The sequence below is a fragment of the Meles meles genome, chromosome 17 (assembly GCF_922984935.1).
Source record: "Meles meles chromosome 17, mMelMel3.1 paternal haplotype, whole genome shotgun sequence".
Taxonomy (NCBI): Eukaryota; Metazoa; Chordata; class Mammalia; order Carnivora; family Mustelidae; genus Meles; species Meles meles.
Window position 1 is genome coordinate 47,294,960 of NC_060082.1, and position 12,711 is coordinate 47,307,670.

The following is a 12,711-nucleotide window of genomic DNA, read 5'->3' on the forward strand; positions in this document are numbered from 1 at the left end:
CATAGTGTTATATCAATAGTGTACATTAACCACCTATCAAAAAGAATTTTTTAGTTCTTACTACATTTTGGATCTGAATTAATTCCCCAAAGTAAAAAAACTTGTATGTTGACCCAATTACATATTTAGCACCTGTTAGATTAGAAAATATATTTAAAAATCCAAAATTCATACCCCTTGGTGTTGACTGCTATTAGTACTTCAGTATGCTATCCTTAACATGTATGTAATATGTTTTTCCAAAGAAATAAGATCATGTTTATATTTCTGTAGCCTGCTTTTTCACCTTACTCATTTCTGTGAAAATACATTTCTGTGTCAAACATCCATCTACAATGCAGTATCATTTTGATTAGATGGCTAACATCCAGATGGAAAACCCTAACTTCTTTAACTAATAGCCTTACTTTCAGGCAGTAGAGTTATTCCATAGAAAGCTCATTTATGAATACTCTTTAAGATAAATTTTTTGTGTAGTTGTGATTATTTCCTTAGATGAACTTTTAGAAGTGGAATTACTAAGTATAAATGTGAAAGTGTATTATTACTGCTTGTCCTCTTAGGTCATGGAGACCTCGGCTCAGTCTTCTGGAGACCACCAGGAACAGCATGTCTCAGTCCAAGAAATGCAGGAGCTCAAAGATACCCTCAATCAAGCTGAAACAAAGGCAAAATCACTAGAGAGTCAAGTAGAAAATCTGCAGAAGGTATGAGTGTGAGAGTACTTAAGAGTACATGTCCCTAATTATTTGCCTGTTAAATACTAGAAGAAATATATTAAATACTCTCTCGTCAAATGGAAATATGTAATCTTTGTTATGCATATTTATCCTTTTTACCTGAATGATTTGTGTATATAAATTGTATCCAGTCATCAGGTATCTACTTTAATGGTGGTTTGACCACCATTTTACATTTATACTTCCGTTTAATCTAAATAAGCAGATTAGTAAGTTACATTTTAATTCTGTCTGACATACAGTTTATATTGATTTAATTGAATTACATGGTGAATACTTTGCTTTTCTTTAAAAGACATTATCTGAAAAAGAGGCAGAAGCAAGAAATCTGCAGGAACAGACTGTGCAGCTTCAGTCTGAGCTTTCACGACTCCGTCAGGATCTTCAAGATAGAACCGCACAAGAGGAGCAGCTCCGACAGCAAATAACTGAAAAGGAAGAAAAAACAAGAAAGGCCATCGTAGCAGCAAAGTCAAAGATTGCACATTTAGCTGGTAAATTTCTGTATGTGCTGAAGTTTGAACTTGAGAGTGAAAGTTGATTATTTGATGCAGGCTTAAAATTTAAATGGGAAAGAAGTAAATACTACAAAGTGGTTTCTGTGTGTGTGCTTTAAATACTAGAGTGGGATGCCTGGGTGGCTCAGATGGTTGAGCGACTCTTGGTCTCGGCTCAGCTCTTGATCTCACAGTTGTGATTTCAAGCCCTGCATGGGCTCCACACTGGGCATGGAGGCTACTTAAAATGTATATAAGGCTTATTTAATTAGACACAGAATTAGAACAGTCTGAATTTTCAAATGATGAGGATGTTCCTCATCTATTTATGAAGCCTTTCCTAATTGTTGGCTAGTAATAGGAGGTACTGCTGGCCTTCTGCTTTGTTGTGTAAACTGTTAGTACCTTCTGTTGGTGATCCTTTGGGTCCACAGTGTGCTGTTCAGAGGCCTTCTGTAAACTCCTAGATGGCATTGGATCTTACCAGCCCAGTGATTTTACTTGCCTCACTTCTCTGAGGGCCCCTCCAGCCCTTCGGGGAGAATATCATATCCAGTTTGTGAAGGGCCCAGTGCTACAATGTTCTGGACCTTACTGCACCTTGCTTGCTGTTCTTCTTAGTGAGTGGGTAAATAAAATGACCAGTCAGCTAGGTTTTATTGTAAGCAATTTTTTAAATGATCTGTAATACAGTGTTTCAGCAATTATTTCATTTAAAAAAGTTACCTAATTATTTTTAGTATGTGCTTTAGATACATGAAATGAATATTTGACAATTTATAATATCTTTGTATTTTAATAATGTTTTGAAATAGTAAAGGCCATGTGATAGGACTTCTGACTGCAGTTTATGAACATCCTTTATCTTAATGAGATCTTAGAGAAAGTTACGAATTTTTATGTTGCAGTACGTTCATTTCATATTGGAGTAATAAATATAGATATGTTTAGAATTTTGCTTATTCAGATATATTGTATATCAATTAATTGTAGATGTTAAAGCTCAGGAATAGAATCTGATAACAACCTTAGTGTACCTGTTGAAGTACACAAATGTTCTTTACTTCCAGTGTTTGATTATAGTATTAATAGAATCATGTGGTTACTTCTTTAGGTGTGAAAGATCAGTTAACTAAAGAAAATGAGGAGCTTAAACAAAGGAATGGAGCCTTAGATCAGCAGAAAGATGAATTGGATGTTCGAATGACTGCTCTTAAATCCCAGTATGAAGGTCGAATTAGTCGCTTGGAAAGAGAACTCCGAGAGCATCAAGAGAGACACCTTGAGCAGAGAGATGAGCCTCAAGAACCTACTAATAAGGTGGTTGGCTAATTCTGTGTAAATAAATCATTCTGTCCTTGTACATTTTGCTTGAAGGTATCTGGTGATTTAGAAGCTTTTGTCAGTGAATTTTGGCTAAACAAAGTATACAGAGAGAATTAATAAAAGTAAACTATTTTGATGGCATTGTTTAGTGAACTCTTGTAGGGCAGGCAAAATAATCCATAGTTTTCTTTTTATAGGTCCCAGAGCAGCAGAGACAGATCACTTTGAAAACAACTCCAGCTTCTGGTGAAAGAGGAATGTGAGTTTTAGTTCTCTCACAGTTTGTTAATCTGTTTTTTCTTTTAAAGTTTCTTTTAAACTTAAAGCAAGAGTTAGTGATCTTCGAGGAGAAAACATCTATATTATAAAAATATGTACTAAATAGCTATTTATCTGTGCAAAACTGCACCATGTAGTTACCAACCCTTTTTTCCAGAACTCTTGTTTTCACCATACTGTGCTGTCAGGTAGAGCTTTGTGACCAAAAAAAAAAAACAAGATATCTTTCATCTTTTAGACTTGTAAGAGGCTACTGATTTTCTCTGTGATGTTATGTGATAACAAATGTAGGAAGCTAGGCTAAGACTTGGATTCAGTGATCAAAACTGAATATATTCTACTTGGTCAGGATGCACCATTATAGAGCATTTCTTGCATAGTTTTTAATCCTTAAATTCAAAACTTCTTCAGTAAGAGTTTTAAAATATTTAGTGAACAAAAAATGGAGAATTATACTCTATAATAATCTTTTTATAATCTGCCAAAAGTACCCAAAGCACATTAGGAAAAATAGAATAGGGTCTGAGTTTATATCTCTGTCATACTTGCTGAACATTTATTGAAGAAACACATGGTGCCTTTTTTTCCTTTTTAAAGCTTTATTGAGGTATAATTAACAAGCCCCACAATTCACCTATTTAAAGAGTACAACTGGGGTACCTGGGTGGCTCAGTGGGTTAAGCCTCTGCCTTCGGTTCAGGTCATGATCTCAGGGTCCTGGGATTGATCCCCTCATCGGGCTCTCTGCTCAGTGAGGAGCCTGCTTCCCCCTCTCTTTCTCTCACTGCCTCTCTGCCTACTTGTGATCTCTGTCAAATAAATTTTCTTAAAAAAAGAGTACAACTCAGTGTTTTTTGGTTTACTTATTTATTTATTTAAATTTTTTTTTGGTTTATTTATTTTTTTAATTCCAATATAGTTAAAATACAGTGTTATATTAGTTTCAGATGTATTATAGTGGTTCAGTGATCCTGTATGTTACTTGGTTGCTCATCACAAGTGTACTTTTAATCCCCTTCACCTATTTCATATTCTTTGTGTAAATACCCAGTAGTGTAATTACTGGATCATATGCTAATTCTACTTTTAATTTTTTAAGGACCCTCCATACTATTTTCCAGAGTGGTTGCACCAATTTACATTCCCACCAGCAATGCACAAGGCTCCCTTTTCTCTACATCCTTGCCAACACTCGTTAATTTTTGTCTTTTTGATACTAGCCCTCTGACTTGTGTGAGATGATATCTCATGGTGGTTTTGATTTCCATTTCCCTGATGATTAGTGATGTTGAGCATTTTTTCATGTATCTATTAACCATCTGTATGTCTTTTTTGGAGAAACATCTGTTCATGTCTTCTGCCCATTTTTTAATTAAGATTATTTGGGTTTTTTTGGTGTTGAATTGCATGAATTCTTTTTTTTTTTTGAATGCTTTAATTTAGATGTTAACTCCTTATCAGGTCCATCATTTACTGTTTTTTTCTCCCATTCCCTACGGTGTCTTTTTTTTTTTTTTAAGATTTTATTTATTTATTTGACACACAGAGATCACAAGCAGGCAGAGAGGCAGGCAGAGAGAGAGGAGGAAGCAGGCCTCCTGCTGAGCAGAGAGCCTGATGCAGGCTGGATCCCAGGACACAGAGATCACGACCTGAGCCCAAGGCAGCGGCTTAACCCACTGAGCCACCCAGGCGCCCCACCTACGGTGTCTTTTTGTTTTGCTAATTGTTTCCTTTACTGTGTAGAAGCCTTTTATTTTGCTATAATCCCAGTGTTTATTTTTGCTTTTGTTTTCTTTGCCTCAGGAGATATAATCTAGAATAATATTGCTATAGCTAGTTTCAGAGAAATTACTGCTTGTGCTCTCTTCTAGGCTTTTTCTGGTTCTAGGTCTCATATTTAGGTCTTTAATTCATTTTGAGTTTATTTTTGTGTGTGGTCTAAGAATGTGGTCCAGTTTCATTCTTTTGCATGTACCTGTCCAGTTTTCCCAACACCAATTCCTGAAAGACTTCCATTGTAAATTCTTGCTTCCTTTGTTAATAGATTAATTGACCATATAATCATCGGTTTATTTCTGGGCTCTCTGTTCCGTTCCATTGGTATTGTTTCTGTTTATGTGCTAGTACCATACTGTTTTGATTACTATAATATATCTTGAAATCTGGGATCATGATCTCCAATTTTATTCTTTCTTAAGATTATGTGGTGGGTTTTTTTTTTTTATGAAGTATATGTACTTTATAAGGGATATTTATAGTAGTTTTTTATGAATCATTATTCTTATATTTATTTTCCCTTCTGTAAGTGCCAGCACATCAGACCCACCAACAGCCAATATCAAGCCTACTCCTGTTGTGTCTACTCCAAGTAAAGTGACAGCTGCAGCAATGGCTGGGAATAAATCAACACCCAGGGCTAGTATCCGCCCAATGGTCACACCCGCAACTGTTACAAATCCTACTACTACCCCAACAGCTACAGTGATGCCCACTACGCAAGTAGAATCACAGGAAGGTAAGTAAGATGGTAACAGATCTGATTGGATTGACTGCTTATTTAGATTTATTATGAGAAGATGATAGTAACTTCAAGGATAAATGAGATTTCCACTAAAGCTAAAATCAAACATATAGTAAAAGTGGATAGTTAATATTTTCAAGGGTGTAACTCCTAGGATACTCATTAGTGCAGTGAATTTCTTCCCTCTTTCCATTCCCTTCCTTTCTGCTTCGTTTTGAAGCTGAAGGAGGAGGAAAATAACACATTTTTAAGTATACAGCATGTTTTTCTAAGGCCAGCCGTTCTACTTTTAATGGTTAAAGACAATGATATGCAGTCCACCTTGGAAAACCATACCAAAACACTGGTTCAACTCAAGACCAGTTTTTCACTGAAAATGTCTGACTTTTTCCACTTTGTTCCCCTGGGTAGCTTCTTACTCATTACTGATGCTTAATAAAAATTTATAATTTGTCTTTGAGCTTCTTTATCTTATTTAATTGTAATTAAAATCTTAGAAAGAGTTTTAGATATTTATTTATTTAATTATGCCACCATATACACAGTACCATAGCAGGCACATAGATATCACAAAAAATGCATAATATATTAGGCTTACCCACACTGCTTTTGCTTAGTGAATGGTAAGAGGTATGTACACAAATAACTATGCAAAACATTACCAGTTACACAGTAGGGAGGGAAAATCCAGCTTTGCTAGGAATAGAAAAATTAATACATTAAGTATTGCAATTATTTTTCAGCTATGCAGTCAGAAGGGCCTGTGGAACATGTTCCAGTTTTTGGAAGCACAAGTGGTTCTGTCCGTTCTACTAGTCCTAATGTCCAGCCTTCTATCCCTCAGCCTATTTTAACTGTTCAGCAGCAAACACAGGCTACAGCTTTTGTGCAGCCCACCCAGCAGAGTCATCCTCAGATTGAGCCTGCAAATCAAGAGCTATCCCCCAACATAGTAGAGGTTGTTCAAAGTTCACCAGTTGAGCGGCCTTCTACTTCCACAGCAGTATTTGGCACTGGTAAGCTTGGTTTGATTGATTGATTGATTGATTTTTATTTTTGGGGAAGCTTAATTTTAAAACAAAGTTAGAGTAGACCTGTGCATTTATAGTTTCTTGAATGTAAAATACACATCTTGAGTGTTCTTTGGACATACTTGTTTTCTAATAGGTGTTAAAAAGGACAAATGGATTCCTAACACTTGATTTCATGTTTATTACTAGATCACTCGTTTTCATCATTCAGATCTTTCTTCTCCTCCAGTTATTTTGACTGATTTTTAAAGTGATACAACCCCATAATGTTATATGTAACTTAATACAGGTCCTGAGAAAAAAGACATGTAAGAGAAGACCATATAAGGATTTTCAAATCTAAACATACAATATAAGTTTTGTTATCATAGGAGTCCTGGGTTTTATAACTATAGAAGGGCTTATGTAAACTTGGCAATTATATCACTACACAATGAATCAAATGCATTGCTGTAAAAGTTGATGGCGTTTACTAATCACAGGTGAAATTGATACTATAAGACCATTGATTTAGAGCCTAGGTTGCCCTTTGTTTACAGATACTAGCAGAAGTAAATTACATTGAACCATTCAGTTAAGTGTTTACTATATCTTCCTTTAGTTAAATGACCAAAATATTTCAAAAATTAACTGTCTCATTGAGTTCACTATCATCCTCTGATTCGAGATTTAAATTATGTATTTCAAAGTGTCAGCTACCCCAAGTTCTTCTTTGCCTAAACGGACACGTGAAGAAGAAGAGGATAGCACCATAGAAGCATCAGATCAAGTCTCTGATGACACAGTGGAAATGCCTCTTCCAAAGAAGTTGAAAAGTGTTACCCCTGTAGGAACTGAGGTAAAATACTCTTTCACTTACAACATTATTAGGTGAATGGACCAGACTCCATTACCTAAAAAACTCCTGTTGAAGTTTCAACTGACAGCTCAGGTGTTGTTGCTAACATTTTTTTCTAATTCTTAGTATATCTTTAATTTAATTATTTGTCAATTCAGTTAAAAAACAGTTACGGAACACCTAGGTGGCTCAGTCAGTTAAGCATCCAACTCTTGATTCAGCTCTCTCAGGGTTATGAAATCGAGCCCTATTTTGGGCTCTGTGCTGGACACGAAGCCTGCTGAAGATTCTCTCTTTCCCTCTCCTTCTGTCCCTTCTCCCTGACTTCTCTCTCTCTCTCTCTCTTAAAAAACAAAACAAAACACAGTTATAAAAATTTGATTTGTATTCCATTTCAAAGTTGGGTGTTTTTTTAATTCAAAGAATAAAGAGTTTAAGTTTCATGAACATCTTAAACCATTGTCTGCCTTCTTTTTCTCAGATTAACCAAAGCTATATCTCCTTTATTTGCTTTTATTGAAGCTGAAATTGTAGTGAATTAAGTTTTACTCCAAAACATTAAGACTACTCAGTTAATATAATTAGCATGTATTTAATTAGTGTTTGTAAGTCTTGTTTATACTGAAGAGGAATGTGATTGATTATATCATATAATGTAAGAACATTTATATTGTACTGCTTCATAAAATTAGAGATTTAAGCTTTATTTTATTGAGAGAACTAGCTGAGCAGGTGATCCCTCATCTAGTGAATTGATCTGGTTAACACACTTGTGTGTTACGATTCAGGAAGAAGTTATGGCAGAAGAAAGTACTGATGGAGAGGTAGAAACTCAAGTATATAACCAAGATTCTCAAGATTCCATTGGAGAAGTAAGTAAAACATACCTAAAATAACAAATTGTTGCTTTTAATGAATGAAATTTGCTTTGACAAATTGAAACATTATTTGGACTTCTTTTTAACTTGATGCTTTTAAACTTAATAGAATATTGGAATTATCATCACAGTTTCTGCTTTGCTTTACTCCTAATTAGTATACTGCCTTAGAAATATCGTTAAAGAAATTTTTTTTTAACTCAGTCCATTAGGCATCTGTCCATTGGGCATCTGACTCTTGATCTCATGATCCTCAGGGTCATGAGAATTGAACCCTGACCCAGCAATGTTCTCAGCATGGAGTCTGCTTGACCCTCTCCCTGTGACTGCTCCCCTAGCCCCTGTTCATGCATGTGCACACGCACTCTAATAAGTAAATAAATAAAATCTTTAAAAAAAAATTTTTTTTGTTTATACTTGGTACAGATTTTGGCAAGCCAAGAGTCGTCATGAGTAAAGATTAATCCCGTTGATGATTTGGAGGTATAAGTGCTGGCTGAGTCTTGAGTTAATCTGTAGTGCCCCTTGATGGTCCTCTGTTGCTCTCCCCTCTCTTGCTTCTCTTACTGAATTAAAATAACCTATGAAAGGAAATGCACTTGTGTATTTTTTTAATTTTCTGAACTCTAAGTGAGGCTTTTCCAGAGGCGCCCTCACTAGGGGAAATGTGTACACTCTGAAGCTACAAACCATTAGGTTCCGTTCCTGACTATACCACTTAGAAGCTATGTGACTATGGAAAGTCATTGATTCTCTCTAAGCCTTAGTCTCCTTATCTGTTGGAATAATATAACATGATTTTTAGTATTATAAAATACCTAAAATAGTACCTGCCACACATTAGGTGCTCAAAACATTATTTTCCTTTCATCCACTCTGCCACACGAATTGAGAATTCAATTCATAATTTAACTACTACTAACAAACTCATTACTGTGTATGCAAAGTGTTGTTGTAAGAAGTTAGCATTTATTAACAAACTTAATCCTTAACAGCCCTATTGTATGGGTAAAGAAACTGATAGTCGAATAAGTAACATACCGAAGTTCTGGTAGCACTGAAACTGGAACTTGAACTCAGGCTGTCTAGGTTCTAGTTATGCTCTTTACCCTGAAAGAGTTTTTTCTGGATTAATTTTCAGGATCATTTATTCTAAAATTGTCTGTATGAAATTAAGGAGTTATCTCAAGCTGATTACAAGCAACCATAGATTGCAAGTGAATTTTAGTTTCTTAGATGCATTAATTTTTGTTAATTTTCCCCAACTAAGAACAGAAAACCAGACCTTAGAGATGAATGCATAGTACTCTAAATGACCTCTATTTCATGTTTCCTTCAGAGTGTCGTATCTGAAAAGTGTAGTAACAGTTTTGATATAATATGTGAATTTCTAATTTATTGCCAGACTTCGTTAAGTTACACTAAAATCTTTACAAAGCTTTTTCTTGAGATTGGCAAAATTGTCTATGACTCAGAAGTACCATTTGGCTTCCATTCCACTTTTAGCTCTATCTACTGAATGTGTAACAGTTCGTTTTTCTGATTTTCTGACAGTGAAGCAGATGTTCTTTATAAGTGTTGCTTTTCTTGAAATAAGCACGTCCCTTTGAAGCCCATTTTTAATTATATCATGAATTGCTCATTTTTTTCCATGACAGCAAATGTAATCTTTATGAATGAGTTCATAAGACTTTGTTTCGGGCTTGTACAAAAAGTAGATTGCCATGTGCTTAACTAAAAAGTAGACATTTAATTTTTTTATAGTAAATAACAAAAATAAGTTTTAAATTAGTTTATTTCAGTAGCTAACAAGATGGAATTATGAGGATGAATTAAGCAAAGAATTGTTTTCGTTCCTGATGTCTTTAATATGGTTTGAAGGCTTAGAATAGTGAGTTTTTAGGAGGAGAAGTGCCTTTGTAAAATTACAGCGATAATAGCTTATTTTGTTTAGTGTGTTTCCTAGACTATTTCTGGTTTGGGGAGTAAACTTTTTTTTTTAATAATAATAAGTTGGAGGCCCATGGATATTCTTTTTTCTGACATTGGTTTGCAACTGCATTGTCATTTCACATTGGCTGTTGAGCACTTCAAATATAGCTGGTCTGAATTGAGATAAGCTGTGAGTATAAAATACACATTGGGTTTTAAAGACTAATTACAGATTTTAAAAGGTAGAATATCTGATCAGTAATTTTTAGTTTGATAACATATTGAGATATTTTGTATATATTTATACCATTACACTAATTTCACTTGTTTCCTTTTTTAAGTTTGAAATGACTACTAGAAAATTTAAAATCATGTATATGACTCACATTGTGGATGACAATATGTTTCTTTTAAACAACATTGATCTACAGTATTCCCCTGGTAGTTTTGAATACACATACATTTATGTTTATATAAATGTAAAAATATGTATTTTTATATATATATGTATATATATATATATATACGTATATATATATATATATATATATATATACATATGCATTTTTTTCTTTTTTAGTGACTAGCCAGTGAGGCTTTTAATAATTCTTCTATAGGAAGACAGTAAAGATATCCAATGATTTATTTTCTTTAGCATGTGTTTCAGATTAATTCTGCTTTTTTTGGTTTTTTTAAGATTTTTTCATTTGTTTTTAGAAAGAGCACGTGAGTGAGGGGAGGGGCAGAGGGAGAGGGGGAAGGAATCTCAAGCTGACTCTGTGCTGAGTGTGGAGCCTGACTTGGGGCTTGATGCCAGGCTCAATCTCATGACCCTGAGATCATGACCTACACCGAAATCAAGAGTTGGACACTTAAACTGAGCCACACAGATGCCTCAAATTTATTCCTTTTTTTTATTAAATTTTTTAAACAGATTTTATTTATTTACTTCAGAGAGAGAGTGAGAGTACGAGGTAGGGAGGGGCAGAGGGAAAGAGAGAAGCAGACCCCTGCTGAGCAGGGAGCTCTTGGGCTCAATACCAGGATCCCGGAACCATGACCTGAGCCAAAAACAACTAACTGAGCCACCGACTCTAATTCTGCTTTTAAAACCATATTTTAAAAATAAAATGCTACCAGTCCACAAGTATTTTTCTGTCTTAGATATATGGTATCTCACTGCTAGTTTTAGGTATATTTAACATTCTAAATTTTTTTAAGTTTTCGTTTTGTTACTCTTAAAGGGAGTTACCCAGGGAGATTATACTCCAATGGAAGACAGTGAAGAAACCTCTCAGTCTCTACAAATAGACCTTGGACCCCTTCAGTCAGATCAGCAAACAACAACTTCATCCCAAGATGGTCAGGGCAAAGGAGATGATGTCATTGTGATTGACAGTGATGATGAAGAAGAGGATGATGATGAAAATGATGGGGAACATGAGGTAAATCATCCATTGTTTTTAAACTGCTGGATGAAATGCTCAAATCCTTACAACTTCTAATTCATCAACCAGTAACATCTGCTTCCCTGTCAGTTTAAATAGATCATTTTGCCTTTTTTATCCATATAGTTCTGAAATTAACATTTTATAATGAAATTGAGCATAGAACAAGTGATGAAAAAAATCCATCTTTTTAAATTGCTAAGCCCTTTAGGATTTGCTAAATTTGTTAATTAAACTTAATTTTAAATCTTATTGATAAGAGACTCGGTTTAATTATAAGCTCTGTCATTTCTAGAGATAAGAAGAGAGTAAGATTTTTTTTCTTATATAGTCCTATAATTTTTTTCAAAAAATAATGGAGGATTTTTTTGTTATTGTTTCTTTGCTAATTGAAGCATATTTTAAGTGAAACTATATTTTATTTTGGGAATTAAACCTATATTGACAACCACTCATTTTAGAACCTTTCATTAATCAATGTTTTTTAAAAGCTCATAGTGTAGTATAATTTCATGATTTTTCTTTTTTTTTTTTTTTAAAGATTTTATTTACTTGACAGAAAGAGATCACACGTAGGCAGAGAGGCAGGCAGAGAGAGAGAGAGAGAGGGAAGCAGGCCCCCTGTTGAGCAGAGAGCCCGATGCGGGACTCGATCCCAGGACCCTGAGATCATGACCTGAGCCGAAGGCAGTGGCTTAATCCACTGAGCCACCCAGGCGTCCCCATGATTTGTTTTCTTTGATGCCACCCTTCAAATTTAGAAATAAAGTGACATCTGACACTTTGTGGACATTTAGGAGCTTTAGTCTTTGAACTGATCTCATGTGAACAGTTAGAGTACAGAACTGATTATTATTATACTCATTCCAGTAAGCCTCACAATTTTGATACTTGCTTCCACTGAATGTATTCCATACAGTTCTTGGGACAGCTCCTGTGTCCTGATCAGTGATATGTCATTGAAATTTTTAGATATGCTGTCAAGAAGTGCAGAATATGCGTGCTACATCTAAGATCTTTGTTTTTACTTGGGCATTTGTCTACCAGGATTATGAGGAGGATGAAGATGATGATGACGATGATGAAGATGACACAGGGATGGGAGACGAGGGTGAGGACAGTAACGAGGGCACTGGTAGTGCAGATGGCAATGATGGATATGAAGCCGATGATGCTGAGGTAACTGGCTAGAATTTTGATCATCCACTTTCTTCAAGA

General features: G+C 35.0%; 1 protein-coding gene across 3 annotated transcripts in view; it reads left to right on the forward strand.

Moving 5' to 3' along the window:
• TPR (translocated promoter region, nuclear basket protein) overlaps positions 1-12,711 on the forward strand; it is a 66,585-nt gene that overhangs the window by 39,396 nt on the left and 14,478 nt on the right. For all 3 annotated transcript variants that reach the window (XM_045982861.1, XM_045982862.1, XM_045982863.1), the window contains exons 33-42: positions 564-707; positions 1,036-1,234; positions 2,352-2,557; positions 2,761-2,822; positions 5,152-5,360; positions 6,110-6,382; positions 7,087-7,235; positions 8,024-8,107; positions 11,290-11,490; positions 12,541-12,672. In XM_045982861.1, coding sequence (XP_045838817.1) covers positions 564-707; positions 1,036-1,234; positions 2,352-2,557; positions 2,761-2,822; positions 5,152-5,360; positions 6,110-6,382; positions 7,087-7,235; positions 8,024-8,107; positions 11,290-11,490; positions 12,541-12,672 — 1,659 coding nt within the window. The remainder of the gene's footprint in view (positions 1-563; positions 708-1,035; positions 1,235-2,351; positions 2,558-2,760; positions 2,823-5,151; positions 5,361-6,109; positions 6,383-7,086; positions 7,236-8,023; positions 8,108-11,289; positions 11,491-12,540; positions 12,673-12,711) is intronic.